The 16,460-nt window shown below is 51.3% G+C and overlaps 1 protein-coding gene across 1 annotated transcript in view; it reads right to left on the bottom strand.

Annotated features, from left to right (window-relative positions):
* Positions 1–345: 345 nt before the first annotated feature.
* The window catches only part of JAK1 (Janus kinase 1), a 30,920-nt gene continuing 14,805 nt past the window's right edge, over positions 346–16,460 (bottom strand). The window contains exons 10-24 of the mRNA XM_084265978.1: positions 13,858–14,044; positions 11,549–11,655; positions 10,252–10,398; positions 9,432–9,519; positions 8,830–8,957; positions 8,172–8,307; positions 7,563–7,714; positions 6,485–6,635; positions 5,716–5,810; positions 5,391–5,583; positions 4,721–4,845; positions 3,550–3,722; positions 3,030–3,147; positions 2,621–2,731; positions 346–1,567 (exon numbers count right to left, since the gene is read on the bottom strand). Coding sequence (XP_084122104.1) covers positions 1,466–1,567; positions 2,621–2,731; positions 3,030–3,147; positions 3,550–3,722; positions 4,721–4,845; positions 5,391–5,583; positions 5,716–5,810; positions 6,485–6,635; positions 7,563–7,714; positions 8,172–8,307; positions 8,830–8,957; positions 9,432–9,519; positions 10,252–10,398; positions 11,549–11,655; positions 13,858–14,044 — 2,013 coding nt within the window. The 3' untranslated portion in view covers positions 346–1,465. The remainder of the gene's footprint in view (positions 1,568–2,620; positions 2,732–3,029; positions 3,148–3,549; positions 3,723–4,720; positions 4,846–5,390; positions 5,584–5,715; positions 5,811–6,484; positions 6,636–7,562; positions 7,715–8,171; positions 8,308–8,829; positions 8,958–9,431; positions 9,520–10,251; positions 10,399–11,548; positions 11,656–13,857; positions 14,045–16,460) is intronic.

Genomic DNA, 16,460 nt, shown 5'->3' with positions numbered 1-16,460 from the left:
TCCACCTCCCCCCCCCTTCCCCCTGTCCAACAGCAGCGCAGGGCCCAGGGGCAGTTCTGGGATCTCCGTGTGTGCATTGATAATTCACCTGTAATTCTTTGTTCAGACTGTTTGTATAAGCAACTTCCTCAACCTGTTACTCTGTTCAGTGACAATAAACTGTTGGTACACAGTTGAAGTGGCTTTTTGGGGAGGAAGCTGGCTCCAGCCTGCCCTTAAAGCAGGTACTGTAGGGTAAGTTTGGTTCCAGGACATGTTCCCATCACTGTTCCTATGGAAGTTACACTTAGAAACCTCTCCCTGCTCTAATTTATAATTAAAACAGCTCTGCACTTGGAGAAAAAAAAACAAAAACCAAAAACCTTTATTAATTTGTATAAAGAGTAACAAAGTGCTTACAGATTGAAGTCGGGGTCATAAGTGACATACAGAACAAACCTGGTAATACTGTAAAAATAAATCTGACCACGTCACAGCCGTAATTACAGGGTTTATATAGAGACTCAGAGGCATCTCTCGTTTATTGCCAGACCCCAGGATCTCCTCAAAGCATTCCCAAAGCCCAGGTGTGTTGGGGGAAGCCTGAATTTTAGGAGGTTTCCAGTTAATCTGCCCCCCTTTGCTCAGCCCTCATCCTCGGGAGGGGAGTGCTCCCCCTGCCTTCTGTACATGGATCCGTTTCCTTCCCTATCCCAAATGCCTTTCATGAATTGCTCCTATGTCACACCCACAACAGTGACACCAACAGTGGGAGCAGCGGGGCAGAGGGGATGTAACTGTGGGGGGTGTGGAGGGGGCAGGGAAAGCATTAATACATTTATCCAAGGGACTGTGGAACTCCACAGCCCGACCCAGGCCGATCTTTGGGGGAGGTCTGACCATGACAATCAAGCAATATACTTTTTAATATGTACACAAGAGCTCAGCACTCGCAGGCTCGGGAGCCTGAGCTGATTATTTTGTCTTCTCCAGATTTTCACGCCAGAGGCGGGTTTTTTAAGTGCCCATCACAGAGATTTGTCAGCCAAACTTGGGGTGGTTTTATTTTTCCTTTCAAACCTCCTCACAACCCCATAAAATTCCCATATCGAGTCCTTTTACACTCACTAGTTGAGTTACTCAAGGAGTAAGCGTGCAGAGCAGGCTTGGTTTAAATGCCACAGGTTGCACAGAGAGCAGCAGCTCGTTCGGGGCCGCTCGCACCGCGGCCAGACGCTCATGGGGCAGAGACACAGCTGCCTTGCACTACCAGCAGCAGGAGGAGGTGAAGCTATTGTTTCTGCCATACCTTTCAATTCATTTGATCCAACTGTCGACTAAAATTGAAAAGGAAAACCGTTGGAAAGAGAATCCCTTAAAGACATCAGCACAGTCAGAGTACAAATTACAGTAGTTACAAACAAAAGGTCTTGGGCGTTTCTATTCGGAGACACGTTGAGAGGACGGACGGGATGAAAAAGGTGAATTACATTTTACTTATAATTGTTTCAAATCCTTGGATCAGATTGTGGAAGGTGGTTCGCTCGTCGTGCCTGAAGATCCAGCACTTCCTCATCAGCTGGTCCACCTGGCAACGAGAGGAGAGGCATTAAAGGGTGCCTGACACATTCCTCTGGGCTCTGTGGTCAGTGGAATGGAGCAGAATCCAACCAACACTGTCACCTCTTAGTCTGGCTGTCTGAGTACAGGTGTACATAATACCTGACACCACAAACAGCTCATGCAGCAGGAGCACAGATGGCTTAAAAATGATGTGATGGCTTCATCACGGTTCCAGACAGGGATGTTTCCTCAGCCACTTTGTAATCATAGACTCACAGACTGGTCTGGGTTGGAAGGGACCCCAAGGGTCCCAGAGCTCCAACCCCCTGCCACAGGCAGGGACACCAACCTCCAGGCCTGGAGCTACACAAGGGTGCCCAGGGCCCCAGCCAACCTGGCCTTGAACACCCCCAGGGATGGGGCACCCACCCCCTCTCTGGGCAGCCCCTTCCAGCCCCTCACCACTCTCTCTGCAAAGAACTTCCCCCTAATATCTCCTCTCCCCCTTCCCTCCTCCAGCTTCACTCCAGCCCCCCTTGTCCTGCCAGTCTCTGTCCTTTAACAAGCTGATTCCCCTCCTGTTCCTCTGCTCCCTTCAGGGACTGGGAGGCTGCAGTGAGGTCCCCCCACAGCCTTCTCTTCTCCAGGCTGACCCTGGTTTAACATCCCCCACCCCTCTGGGTGCTGTTACTGGTTCAGAGATGGGGATGGGCAGCTCCTGCTCTGCCCTTCAGATGCGGGGTTGTGCCAGCTCTGCAGTGCAGGGCTCAAGCCCAGCACGTGCTGCTCACCTCTCCGCCCTCAGGGGTCACAGCAGCAGGGCCAGGCCAGCTCTGTGCATTCTGGGAACCATGAATCCCACACGGATCTGGATACTAAAGCAAAGTTCTTAACCCCTCTGAAGGGACAGCGTGAGCTTGGGAGCATCCATGGCAAAACCCAGGAATGCCCAGAGCAGACCCTGAGGTTCTCCTGCCCAGATAAGCCAGTCCTTCCCAACCACCAGTGCATGGTGCAATTAGCTGCTAATTAAGCCCTGAAGGGAGTGCTGAATTAGCATTATATACCCATCCCTTACCTCCTCTGGGCAGGTGGGTGGCCGTGGCAGGCGCTTCTCCTCTTGCAGGACACGCACCAGCCGCGCTACCGTCATCTGTCCCTGCGTGGGGCCGATCATTTTCAAGAACTCCTGTGGGAAGAGGAGGGATCAGCCACGCACCCCTGGCCCTGCCCAAACCCAGCCCCTTTCCCTCTGACATGTAAGACAAAGCTTGAATCTCAAAACGAAAGCAAACAGTGTGAGGCTTATTGTACAGAGACCTGCACTCTGCACAAGGTCTTCAGTGAATGGCAGCCACATGGGTTGTTCTCACAAGAGGAAGAGATTCACCCCACTTCTGGTTTCCAAGAATAACAATTTAGGGGAAAAAAAGAGATGTTTCTTGAGCTAAGCAGCTTGACCAGCTGGTTCTGTCACAGCTACTCACCGCCATGGGGCTGGACTCGGAGTCGCAGTAGGTCAGCAGCTCGTACAGCGTCACCCCAAAGGACCAGACATCGGAGGCGGTGTAAAACTTACTCTGAAGCAAGCACTCAGGAGCGTACCTGTGGACAGCACGTGACAGTGTTACACTGTTCCAAGCCACACAGACCTACTCACACACACACAACCCGCTCTCATTTCGAGAGGGGCATTTGTAGGGTCCTCTCATGTATTAACTCAGGCACCCAGAGGCCTTGGGGCACCACAGCAGTAAGCACAGTACAGCTGTTACACAGCAAGTCACAGGGACATTCAGGGAGAGTTTCCAGTGGGGAACTGGATCATAAACAGCACAAGCCCACTCTGCAGGTGCCTCTCCCTTGCTCTGATCCTGTGGTCTTGGCTTTAGGCCTCATATCAAACCAGGAAAAACCTTCAGGAGGCCTAACAGCCCCAGTCTGCAGGAGCAGAGATGTTACCCTGCTGCCCAGTGTGGTTGAAGAGAGCAAATGAGGAGTCAGTACCAGAAGACGGGGCTGTCGAGGTCGTCCTTGACGGTGTAGTACTCCTTATCGGTCTCGATCGCCTTGGTGAGGCCGAAGTCTCCGATCTTCACCCTGTTCTCACTCTCCACCAGGACGTTTCTCGCTGCCAAGTCGCGGTGCACGTACTTGGAGGAGCCCAAGTAGTCCATTCCCTGGGAGAGAAGGAAGCTTTGCCTGGGAGTTGCTACAAGACTTAAAATCACGACTTTTCTCTGACTTCCCCTTCAAATGCTCCCTCGTTCAGGTGGTTCCCCCGTGGCAAGTTCATCCCCTGTTGGCACTTTGCAGGGTCCTTTTCTGACAGCCCCTCCCTTAAGCTCAGCCTTTGGGTTCCCACCTGCTGAACCTGCCGTTCCTGCTTTGTGCATCCGAACTGTCAGCTGAGCACCCACTGCCTCAGACCCTTTTCTCCCCATCACCTTTGTGCTGCTGCAGCTGACGCTGTGTCTTGACCCTTCTTCCACCAAAACCCCAAACCCCACGTGTCTCCAGCCAAAACCACACTGCTCCCCACAGCCCAACTGCACTCCCAGCTCTCCCTCCCTTCAGGCCTGCACGTTGCTCCTCCCCTCTTGCCAGCAGCCCTTTCTGAGAGCTCTGCCCCCTCCTCACACCTCACATTCTACAGCAGGAAAGATGTCTTAGAATCACAGAATGGCATGTGTTGGAAGGGACCCCAAGGATCACAGAGCTCCAACCCCCTGCCACAGGCAGGGACACCAACCTCCAGGCCTGGAGCTACACAGGGTTGCCCAGGGCCCCAGCCAACCTGGCCTTGAACACCCCCAGGGATGGGGCACCCACCCCATCTCTGGGCAGCCTGTTCCAGCCCCTCACCACTCTCTCTGGAAAGAACTTCCCCCTAATATCTAATTAAAACCTTCCTTCCTTTAGCTTTAATCCATCCCCCTTGTCCTGCCATTATCTACCCTTTTAAAAAGTTGAATCCCCTCCTGTTTGTATTCTGTTGTCTTCCCACAATAAACTTTATGCAAGGGAAGCTGCTTGTTATTCCCTGGCTGATCTTTGTGCTCCCAACACATGGCAGAGACAGCTTCAGGACTGGGGACACAGGGAGAATGGGTCTCTCTTCCCACCCCATTCAATTAAACTAACGAAGGGGAAGAGCAGCAGAAAGGCTCTGGCTCACCTTGCAGATCTGAACCGCGTATCTGAGCAGCTGTTTGAGATTGATCTTGTTCTTGTTCCGTGGAAGATATTCCTTTAGGCTCCCAGAGGGAAGAAATTCCATGATGAGTTTAATCCCACTTCCTCCTGAAAGACAGAGCGTGGGTTTCACTCGCAGACACAGGACCCTTCCCACGTCACTACCGTGGTCGGTGACTTCTGTACAAGCAGCAGACACCAGGCTAACTCCCAACCCAGAGAGGATCTACCCCAGGCAGCAGTTACTGAACTTAAAAGTCTTAAAAGTGTTTAAATCCAGGATTAAAACCATCACTATTGCCAAGGGAAAACAGGAAGGCAAAAGAGTTTTGTCCTCTGAGTAACACCGTGTGATTCTACTAACGACCGCTGGCTTTACGGGGTTACAACCCGGCTACAACCAGAGCACAGCCCCCCCCAGCCTGCCAGGGGCTCCTCTCTCCCAAGGGACTTGGTGAGAACATCAGCCAGGGCGCTCACCACAGCACAGGGCTGGGCAGGAGGGACTGCAGAGAGGAATTGCCACTTCTTCTGCAAAGCAGGAATCTCAGCCCATGAGGCTGAACAAGGAGCGTTTCACTCATTAAAATGCTTCATTTTTCAAGGAAAACCCTTTTAGAGGACACACTTTTCACACTCTACATGGAACATACCATCTTCAGTGCAAATTCCTTTGTATTTGACAATGTTCTCATGATAAAGATTCCTCAAGATTTCTATTTCCTTCTTGAGATCAGCGATGTGATTCCCTCCGCTCTCTGGCTTCAGGGATTTCACTGCCACCTGCTCCCCTGTATTGTCGCCTTCTGGGTCGTATCTGCAGAGCTCAACCTTGCCAAAGTGGCCCTAAGTGGAGAAGGAAAAGGTCACATTATTCATCACAGCACTTGCTAACCAGGGTGCCACTGACATTTCCAAGTCCCATCCTCCTGCTGTGAGCCAGGAGACACACACAGAGCACCCAATCACTTCTCTCACCTCTCCCAAATCACGGATTCTTTTCAGGAATCGCTTTTCAAAGAGTGTGGGATCAACCTCTGTGAAGGGTTTCTTCTCTGAGACGATATCAGGATCTGGGAGGGGGATAAAAAACCAAGTCCTGGGTCAGGGAGATTCCTGCAAGGTCATCTTGGTCTTGACACTTCAAGGCATCCCTGCCCACGCCCGCTCTGCTGCTGTCACAGTGTTTCCATCCCACTCTCCCAGCTTTCCTTATCCAAACCCTGCCTACTTCTTGGCAGGGAAGTCCTTCTGTCTGTACATGTCAGTCTGTCGCCTGCTGATCGCCCTCACTTTGTGGGTTGCTCAATGGGTCTTCCAGGTTCTGATTCAGTTCTCTCTCAACCCACTTCCCACACCCTGGCAGCTATTCAGCTTCTACAACCATTTACTCTGGGTATGGAAGTCAAGTTCTGCCCTTACTGACCACCTCTGTAGTAATCTCAACAGAAAACAACCCAAGAGCCAGTCTCCAGTGTCACCACTCCAACTGGGTCAAGAAGCTCCTATAAAAATGTCACAGAGCTCAAAGACTCTCTTGAAACTGAACTGAGCTGCTGCACCACGTGTGGGACACAGAGTGGAGTGGCAGTGACACCAGCACAACTTCAGCCACGTGTTCAGTACAAGGTCAGTCCCGTGGCTGTAGGGACACAACACCCCTGCCCATAGGCATGGAGGAGCAGTGCTGAAAGCCAACCTGCCTTCTCCCTCCCTGCTCCAGCTGTGAAGCAAAGCCAGGCCTTACTCTGTTCCTCCAGCTTGTTGATGTCTCTCATGATGGCTCTGAAGAAGGGTCTCTGGTGGGGGTCGTAGTTCATGCACTGTTTCATCAGGTCAGCCAGCTCCTTGCACGACGGCGTCACCAGCATGAAGCGTCCCTCGTAGAACCTCTCCTTCTGTAAAGGCACAAGGGGAAACTCCTGGGTGAATTCTGGCCTCTCACTCCACAAACCCATGTTCTGCATCAGAAGATGGGACCATTAGATCTTTAACTCACCCTGAACCTTCTCTTTAAAGGCTGCCAAGGAACTCCTAAACCACCTCCCACCAGTAGAGTTATTATGGGACTGAATCTGGTGCAGTGCAGAGCAACCACTTAAAACACCCAAAGTTTCTAAGATGTGCTGAAGATTTCCCCTTTCAGCAGTTTTTTCTCTGCCAGCTTTGCCATGTTACTCATGCACCAGGACAAACGGATGGGGTGAAGCAATGATGAGGTTTTTTACAGTAAGGGCAAGAATTCCCAGTGCAGCCTGAGGGAACTCAGAGGGATCAGCCCCTTATCGAGTCCAGCTGAGCTGGTTTTCATGGAAGTTGAAAGCAACTCAAGCTGGGTGTGGAAACTGAGGTGCCAAAGTGGATGGATCTGAAATGTCACAGAACCACCAGGTTGGAAAAGACCTTTAAGATCATCAAGTCCAACCGTCCCTGTCCTGTGCTGCCCCAGCTCCCTGAGCACCTCATCTCCCCTCTGTTAAACACCCCCAGGGCTGGGGACTCAGCCCCTCCCTGGGCAGCCTGTGCCACAGCCCCACAACTCTGCCAGGGAAGAACTTTGCCCTCCCAGCTGAGCTGACCCTGCCCTGGGGCAGCTTGAGCCCATTGCCCCTTGTCCCAGCTCCTGTCCCCTGGCTGCAGAGACCATCGCCCACCTCTCTGCACCCTCCTGGCAGGGCAGGGGAGGGGGGGAGAAGGTCTCCCCTCAGCCTCCTCTTCTCCAGGCTCAACACCCCCAGCTCTCTCAGCCAGGATTTGCCCTCCAGCCCCTTCCCCAGCCTGGCTGCCCTCGTTGTTGAGGTACAGTCTCTGTAACATGGGTTTACCTCTGCTAACGTCTTGTCCTTCAGGGGGATCTCTCCATTGTAGCAGATCTCCCACAGAGTTGTACCAAAACTCCACTTATCTGCTGCCACACTTAAATTTTTGGAGTCTTCAACACACTCAGGTGCAATCCAGGGGATTCGCTCGACGCATTCTTGGATGAACACAGAATCAGAGCACTCATTAACACTGAGCTACTGCCCAAAGACAACAGAACAACCCTGTAACCTTCCTTGTCTAACAGTGGTTAACTAAACCAGACCTGCAGCATGTGTCCAGTCTCAGGGAAATCCTGATTCTCCAATCCCTGCTCTCAGAAAGACAACCTGTGGCTTTCATGAGCTCGTGTCTTGAGCCACCCAGAACCTGAGATTCCCTCTGTGCCATCTCACTCAACTTAACATGATGTTTTAAGAGACATGGATACAACAGGCACCCACCATCGGTGGTGCTTTCTTAACTTTCTTTCTCTCCTTGACTCCCCTGTGCTTTTCAGATGCAGGAGAGCCGACCACTTCCACTCTGGAGCCAGTTCTGGCTGGTAGAGAACAGTGTTTCCTCCTCTCCCCTTCCCACCAGGCTGAAAAGCCAACCCAGTCCCAGTGCCATACCTTGTCTGACCAGCACAGTTATTGGGATCCCTGGGTCGCTCAGCTTTATGAAAGGACCATATTCATTGTCGATTCCTTCTCGGGCCAGCAGGATGTTTTTAGTGCACACGTTTCCATGCACTAAATCCTTGTCCTCCTACAGCAAGGGAGGCAAAGAACAAACAGTGAGGGCAGTGAGGCAGCAACGCTCTGCAAGAGCTCTAATGACCCCACAGCATCAGGGGTCACTGTAAAATCCAGCACACAGACTACTGAGAACACAGCATGGTAGGAATGATCCTAGAGAGAGGCAGGGAAAGGGGAGCAGGGAACAGACTGGTCACATGGGAGCATTTGGGGAAAAACACTGATGTTATTGTCCTTTTTCACAGTGACTGTGCTTGGGGGAAGGGGAAGCTGTTGAAGCAGTTTCCAGGCACTAATGGAGCTGGTAGCAAACACAAGCACCAGGAGGGTTTGGCCTGCTGCTGGAAAAGGAGCTCGCCACCTGCTCCCAGAGTCCTCCTCCTTATTTAAAGCAACATAATGAACAGAAACAGAGCACAGCTGCACCATCCTGCTGCCTGAGCAAGGAAGCTGGTTAGTTACTAACACCCACATCCCTGTGGCAGCAGGCTGCAGGAGCCCCAGGCAATGCTTTCAGCACGGTGCCTCTTACCAGGTAGCTCAGCGCGCTCGCGAGCTGCTTGGCGACTTTGAACTTCCATGGGGTCGTCAGGACCTCGCTCTTCCGACGCATGAACAGGTCCAGGGGCCCAAATTCAACAAACTCTTCAACCATGATATCTGCAAAGTCAGGGGCATAAGGTCAGGGTGGTGGTAAGGGGTGTCTGGAGTCACGGAACAGGCCTGTCACCGAGCTGGGTGTAACGTGGCTTTACTTCACCTTCCTCACACTCCATTTCAGTGCTGGGAGGGTGAATGAAAAGGCTGAGGAGAGCCTTGTGACACTAAGCCTGGCACAAAGCATTTCAGAGCATTTCAAAGGCCAGAGGGCAAAGCCTTCCTGGGGAAGGAGCTTCTGACACTCCCACTGTCGCTCCAGCTCTGTGACCTCAAGGTATCATCCAGAAAGGCTCTTACTCAAAGACAGCGTTGGAAGGGGAACTGTGTGAGCAGAAAGGGTGTTCCTTTCTCCTGCTTTACTGTTCCAATCCCACTTGTCTGTGCTGGAAAAACTATGCAGCAGCAGCTGGTAACCCCACATGCCCCATCCCTGCTGAGCACACCACTGCCTAGAGCCACCTTCACCAAACTCACTTTCAATGTCGCGGACGCAGACCCCGTGGAGGAGGACGATGTGCTTGTGAGACACCTGCCTCATCATGCTGGCTGTTTCAAAGAACGCCTGTTGGAAAGCAGAAGGGGTTAGTCACTCAACTGCCAGTCATCATGGCTGTCATCCCAGCAGCTGTCAAACACAGAGCATCCAACACATCTGCAAGAGACCACTGTGTTTTCCAGCGGCGCAACAGATCAGCGATGTTGGGATGTGCCATCCCACTGCAGCACAGGGCTGTCAGAGATGCCAGTCCCTAGGTCATGCTAAGAACCACCACTCCACCCTGCACTCTCACAGACGTGGGTCCTCACATCCCTCTTAGTAGATGATGAAGCAACGTGCAGAACAAGTGTCTTGCTGGTGGCCGTGCTGATGATGGCACTGGTGGCAGACTCAGAGCACTGGTGGCAGACTCAGAGCACAGGGCAGAGGTAGTTTCTGGTGGGCAGCAGTACCCTCACTGAATGGTGCTGAGCTGACACAGCCACAAGACTGCTTACAGGTAGGACAGCACGTTTCGTGCCACACAAAGGGCTGTGCCCGTTTTCCTTGCCCTTACTCTAGGCTGGAGGTGAGCATTGGCATGCCCCAGCCATTCCTGTCTAAGGAGACCAGCAAAAACACTGGTCCATGATGGATCTGACCACCTGGGGCAGCAAGATGCACCTTCAGTGTGCTCCCATCCCCTTGTTACACACACAACCCCTCCTTCTCTTTAAAGGTTTCACAGCCACCCACGCACGGTACGGCGGAGACCCGGTACTCACAGCACAAGAGACAAAAAAGGAGACAACTTGCCAGAGAAATGTCCCTGTGGCTGGGGTCCAAGACTTTGAGGAGGACTTTAATCTCCTTTTCATTTTGATAGCCTTCGTTCTCATCATCTTTGTAGTTGAGAATCCCTGAGTAAATCTGCGTCCTCGTCCCTCTTCCAAGATGTTCGCACTACGATGTAACACCAGGGATTCTTTTAAACCAGGACACATTTGCACACACTGGGGTCTGCTCTCTGCTCCTCCAAGCAGAGAAGGGATGCAGCTTTCCATTCCACCCAGCTACACACAGATTACAACCATCCCAGCAGAGAACCAAAGGGCAGCAGTTATCCCCGCCGTGGTGGTCTGACCATCCTCACCACTATTAACAGGCAATTACAACCCCATTGACACCAAGCAGCCTCACAGTGATTTCAGTTATTAGACTAAGCACCAAAGGAGTAAGTAACTGGCCTCTTATTTACAAGGAGCTGCTACTGAGGCAATCCTCAGTGCATTTCCCAAAGCCAGAGGAAGCAGTGTTTCAAAGGAACAATTTCTTTGGGAAAGCAATTTCCTCCCAAATAACAGGATCCCACTGTGGGGTATTTCTGCAGGAAGCCTGTGTGCTGACTTAGAAACACACCAATCAACCCCCAATTAACATAATCTGCATCTGTCCACCCCAGCCAGTGATGCAATTTAAAGGGAAAAAACCCCAACCCCAAACCTTTCTATTTAAACCACAGAAGCAAAGGGCATCATTTAAGAGCTTGGGTCTTCCAGAAACTTCCACTGTGATTTGTGCTTTCAGGGCACTGTGGGGTTCTGGAATTTGATTTGGGTGATTTGTATCTCTAATCACAAACAACTGCCAGAAAATTTGTGTGCTAAATCAGTCTGGAACACACCACTTTGCATGGTGAGACACTCCAGAGCTTCTGAATATTTCACCCTTTCTTTTTTAACTGTGGGATAGTCTCTTAAACCTCAAGCTGCCTGTTGCTCCAGTATAAAATCATGGAATGGTTTGGGCTGGAAGAGACCTTAAAGTGATCCCCATTTAGCAACAAACTGGCCAAGAAAAGCAGCTCTGAAGACTCTCCTAGTGAAAGGCATCACTTCCAAGCTTCTCTTCTTTTTTTCCCCACAAGGACAGACACAGAAACAGACCCTGCAACATGCTGCTTTCACAGAAATAAAGATCCAGCTGAAGTTCTGCCCAGGAGAACTATAAGGAACCAGCCAGACTGGGGTGATTCTGTATTACCTGAGCAGGCACAGCAAGCTGCCACACTTCTTTGATCCTAGGAGAGCAACACAGTGGAGCAGCTCCTTACCTGCATGATTTCTTCCTTGAGGATCCTGTGGAAGCTCAGCTGCCCTATGGGATAAACAGGCTGCCATTCCTGTGCCTTCTTGGTTGCAACGAGCAAGTTGGAGATTTCTGGAAGGCAGGGAGAGAAGATAGATGCTTTAAGGCTTTTCCAAGGTGACCAGATTCACCCTCCACAGTCACTAACCCAACTGTGTATGCTCCTTGCAAGGGAAATCCCAAAATGAATGAGGGGAGGGAGGAAAAAGAGGACAATTTGACTTAACTTCTGCTCAAGTAACTTCTAGCCTGCCATTCCCTACAGCAGAGCTGTGCATTTCAGAATCTATACAGAAAGTTCTATCAGCCATGGTGGGGCTGGTGCTGAGAAGCTGAGCAGTGTCCCCAGCACAGGGGGTTTCCTGGGGTGGAAGGAGACAATGCCTCTGCTGTGCCAGCACAACTCTGCACGCTCCCTCCTGACAACAGCTACAGCTCCTGTCCAGCATGCTGATGGAGCTCACTGGAGTCTCAGTTCCTCTCCTCAGCTCCTTGAAAACCACTTGCAGTCTGGGAAACAGACTGTTTCCAGAGCACCAGGATTCATCTGGGGAATAGGAAACAAACAGGAAGAAAAGGCTCTAAAGCCTGGTGCTTCCTCCACACCAATTCTGGCCAGGGAGAGCCATGGTTACATTCAAAAGCCTTGCACAGGAGTTCTGGCTTCCCGTGGTTGGCAGCAGGTGTTACTGAAGGGAGCAGAGGAACAGGAGGGGATTCAACTTGTTAAAAGGGCAGAGACTGGCAGGACAAGAGGGATGGATTAAAACTAAAGGAAGGAAGGTTTAAATTAGATATTGGGGGGAAGATTTTTACAGAGAGAGTGGTGAGGGGCTGGAAGGGGCTGCCCAGAGAGGGGGTGGGTGCCCCATCCCTGGGGGTGTTCAAGGCCAGGTTGGCTGGGGCCCTGGGCAACCTTGTGTAGCTCCAGGCCTGGAGGTTGGTGTCCCTGCCTGCGGCAGGGGGTTGGAGCTCTGTGATCCTTGGGGTCCCTCCCAGCCCAGACCAGTTTATGACTCTGTGATTCTATCCCACCACAATGGCTTCAGGTGTCTGTGTGTACCTGCCTTGCGTGTTGGGGCTCAACTGTGACCTGGCACCCTGAAAACAGCCAGTAGGGAACCATACACCAGACAAACAGCTTTAATTCTGCATCCCCTGAATGTCTTTGTGAATAACTGATTCAAAGATGAAGAATTAAAAAGCCAAACATGGAGGAGAGGCAAGGAAGAGCAGAGGTAATTCCATCTGGATTCCCCGAATCCCACTGGTGCCAATGGAAAGCTGAGGTGGGTGCTCAACTCCTTGACCTGTTTTATTGCAAAATACAGGTGTCAAAGTGTCAACTAAAATGTCAGATTGTTTCATCTCTCCTGACAGTTACCAGTGTTCTTCAAAAGTGTCGATGAGCTCAGCATACTCTCCTCCAAAACCAGAACAAGCTCAGTTATTCCCCTTATTCTAACAGGAAACCATTATCTGATCAGCATGATCACACACTGCTGTTTTGCTGTTTCCTTTTTCATAGGGGACTCAGCTGCAAGATCTGTGTAATCTCTAGCCACCCAGTCCAGTACATGCTGGCATCACCAGTTTAACAGGCACACAGACTCTCCCAGCCCCTTAAAATCTGCCCTCACAGATGGATCTATGGACCACAAGGCCATTCTCCTTGCTAAGAGGGATGGGGCAAGCCTTTCCTGCTGCTTCATGAAGGTTGAAGGCTGGTAATGAGAGCAAACGAGCTCCAACCCAGAGGCTGCCACCCTCCTTCAGGCAGGGCTTGGCATAAAAGACTTGGCAGGGCCAAGGAAGAACCTTATATGGGCCCTGCTTCACCACAGCACTGCAGCCCATGGCTCTGAGTCAGCTGTGACATTTTCCCCTTAAACACTCATCAAGAGTTCCACCTCTGCCATCAATACTGCAGGGCCAGCTCTTCAGGGTGCAAAAACCCAGAGCCTTTCTTGCTATCATCTGAAAAGTTCACACAAACAAAGCTCATGAGAAGCACCAGGCCCTGAACATCCTGTGCTGAGCTTGTAACACTGAGAGGAAACCCCTAAAACCTTGTTCACAGTGCCTGCTTTTGCTCTCTGACAAGGCTCCTCCTCCACAGAGGAGAAAAAAAATGACACCTGAAGCTTCTTAAGTGACAGAAGAGCCTCAGAGAAGGATACAGAACAAGCAAAAGGCCCCAAACACGCCTCCAAGTTCTGGAGTTTGTTTTCTTTCAACAAGAAAGTTTGTTGCTTCTCTCCAAGGACTAAGTACCTCTTGGTTTTGGTTGGCAGCACCTCTTCAGTGTAAAGCTTATGTTGTCTGTCCGAAGTATCTGTCCTTTCAGGTGATCCATCAGCTCTTTTAAGGATGAGAATGACTTGTTTGAACCATGGAGGAAGTACCCCCCTTCCTTCACCTCGATCTGGAAGTTCTTGTACTGGATGGAATTATTTATCATCTGTTAGTAGGGGAGAGAGGGACAAAGAAAGCAAGATAGCAATTGTTAAAGAGTGCTTGTGAAGCCATAAAAGGCCCCAACAGCCTTTGAAATTACATGTAGGACCAGAGACTCACTCGCTCCTAAGGGCCTCTAACCCAACTCCAACAAGGTAAAGGTAGGAAAAGGCCCTGAAGTGCCTATAAAGCTTCAGTCCCAGGATGGCTGGGAAGAACAGAGCAGAAGAATCACAGATCACAGGGGTGGGAAGGGCCCTCCACAGCCCATGGGGTCCAACCTCCTGCCAAAGCAGGGTCCCTAGGACAGGGCACACAGGGCGGTGTCCAGACAGGGCTGGAATCTCTCCAGAGAAGGAGACTCCACACCCCCTGGGCAGCCTGTCCCAGGGCTCCCTCACCCTCACTGGGTAAAAGTTCTTCCTATACTCTAACTTGCAGCCATTCCCCTTGTCCTGTCCCCACAGACACTGAAAAGGGGCTGCCCATGTCCCTGCATCCCATACTTCAGATACTGATAAACATTAATCAGGTCCCCCCATAGTCGTCTTCTCTGCAGGCTGAACAGCCCCAGCTCCCTCAGCCTTTCCTCCCAGGGGAGATGCTCCAGGCCTTTAATCATTTCCATAGCTTCCTCTGGACTGTCTCCAGGAGATCCCTGGCTGTTTGATCCCAGGGAGCCCAGCACTGGACACAGAAGAGCAGCATCAAGAAGCAGCCACCCAACAAGCCCCACACAGCCTCCGTGTTCTGCAGAGCCTCGGAACAGGCAGAAGCCCCGACTCTCCAGATGGGATCTGCTCTTGGCTTGGTCAAGAATTGCAGAATCTGGACCACAGTTACAAAACCCCAACTTAAAAATAGCAAAACTCCCTTTCACAACCCAGATTGTTCAACAAGCAAAGGAGATTCCAGGCTGCTGTTCAAACCTCCCCATCTCATTCAGCAGCTCTGGGGAGAACAGCCCAAGTTCTGTCCTGACCTCGCTCCACTCTGTGCCCTTTCACGTTCTACCCTCCTGCCTCCTCATCACCTCTCTCAGGCTGCAGCTCTGTGCCACCTCCCTCTCTCCTTGCTCAGCCTTGCAATGGTTTCAAGGACACAATTAACCTCTTGTTTCAGTGCCTCAGTTGCCCTCTATCAGAACACAGCAAGGATCACACAGAGTTTTTGCACACAGGTCTACAGAAGATGAACCAAATACCAAATATCCAAGAGGTTTCTTCCCATTGTTTAATTCCTTCTTGACCTCATCATTGACTCTATTCACATTTTTTTCTAAGAGAAGGAGAAACATTTCCATGCTCTTATGCTATTAATGTTCTTGTACAAACACCTCAAGTATCTCCCCAAAACCAGGGAGTCAGCTGCAGACTGTGGGCAGTACAATTCCCATTTTCATGCAGTTCCTCCATCCTTCCTTTCTACTCCTGACCATCTCCACCTGGTTTCCCTCTCCTATCCCTTGTCTAAAGCTTCACTTATCACTCATCTTTCAAGAAGCATGTCCCACTAGCTAACTGTGTATCTCTCCCCTTCTGTGGTGCTCTGCATGTCCTCACACACTACCCTTTTGCAGTGTGTCAGCCAAAACACACTCATGTAATTAAATCCACGTTCAGGAGACATGAGATCAGCTGCAGTGCCAACATCTGTGTGTCATTTTCACACCATCTAAGTCTGAAAAGCTTAAATTGAATCATGTTCATGCACAATTTTATTGCTATGAATGGAAATGTTTGGAGATACAGCATGGGAAGCCATGGAAAGCCTCTACTCTGCCCTGGTCAGGCCCCACCTGGAGTGTTGTGACCAGTTCTGGGCTCCCTGAGATCAAACAGCCAGGGATCTCCTGGAGAGAGTCCAGAGGAGGGACAGAGATGCTGAAGGGCCTGGAGCATCTCTCCTGTGAGGAAAGGCTGAGGGAGCTGGGGCTGTTCAGCCTGCAGAGAAGAAGCCTGAGAGGGGATCTGATCAGTGTTTATCAATAGCTGAAGGGTGGGACACAGGGGGCCATGGGCAGCCTCTGCTCAGTGTCTGTGGGGACAGGACAAGGGGTGATGGGCTCAAGTTGGAGCACAGGGAGTTCCCCCCCAAACTGAGGAAGAACTTCTTCCCAGTGAGGGTGAGGGAGCCCTGGGACAGGCTGCCCAGGGGGTGTGGAGTCTCCTTCTCTGCAGAGATTCCAGCCCCGTCTGGACACCGCCCTGTGTGCCCTGTCCTAGGGACCCTGCTCTGGCAGGGGGTTGGACCCCATGGGCTCTGGGGGTCCCTTCCAACCCCCACAGTTCTGTGATTCTGTGAAAATGAAGCTGTGAGCAGAAGCATCCACTCTCTGCTGCATCAGCTGCCACAGACAAGAGTGTTTGCCCTGAAGAACATATACATATTGACATGGACTAGGGGGAGCTGTGAGTCTT

Source organism: Gallinula chloropus (assembly GCF_964237585.1).
Source record: "Gallinula chloropus genome assembly, chromosome: 6".
Classification (NCBI taxonomy): Eukaryota; Metazoa; Chordata; class Aves; order Gruiformes; family Rallidae; genus Gallinula; species Gallinula chloropus.
The sequence above is the reverse complement of the archived record's forward strand: the minus strand, read 5'-3'. Positions and strand labels throughout refer to the sequence as shown.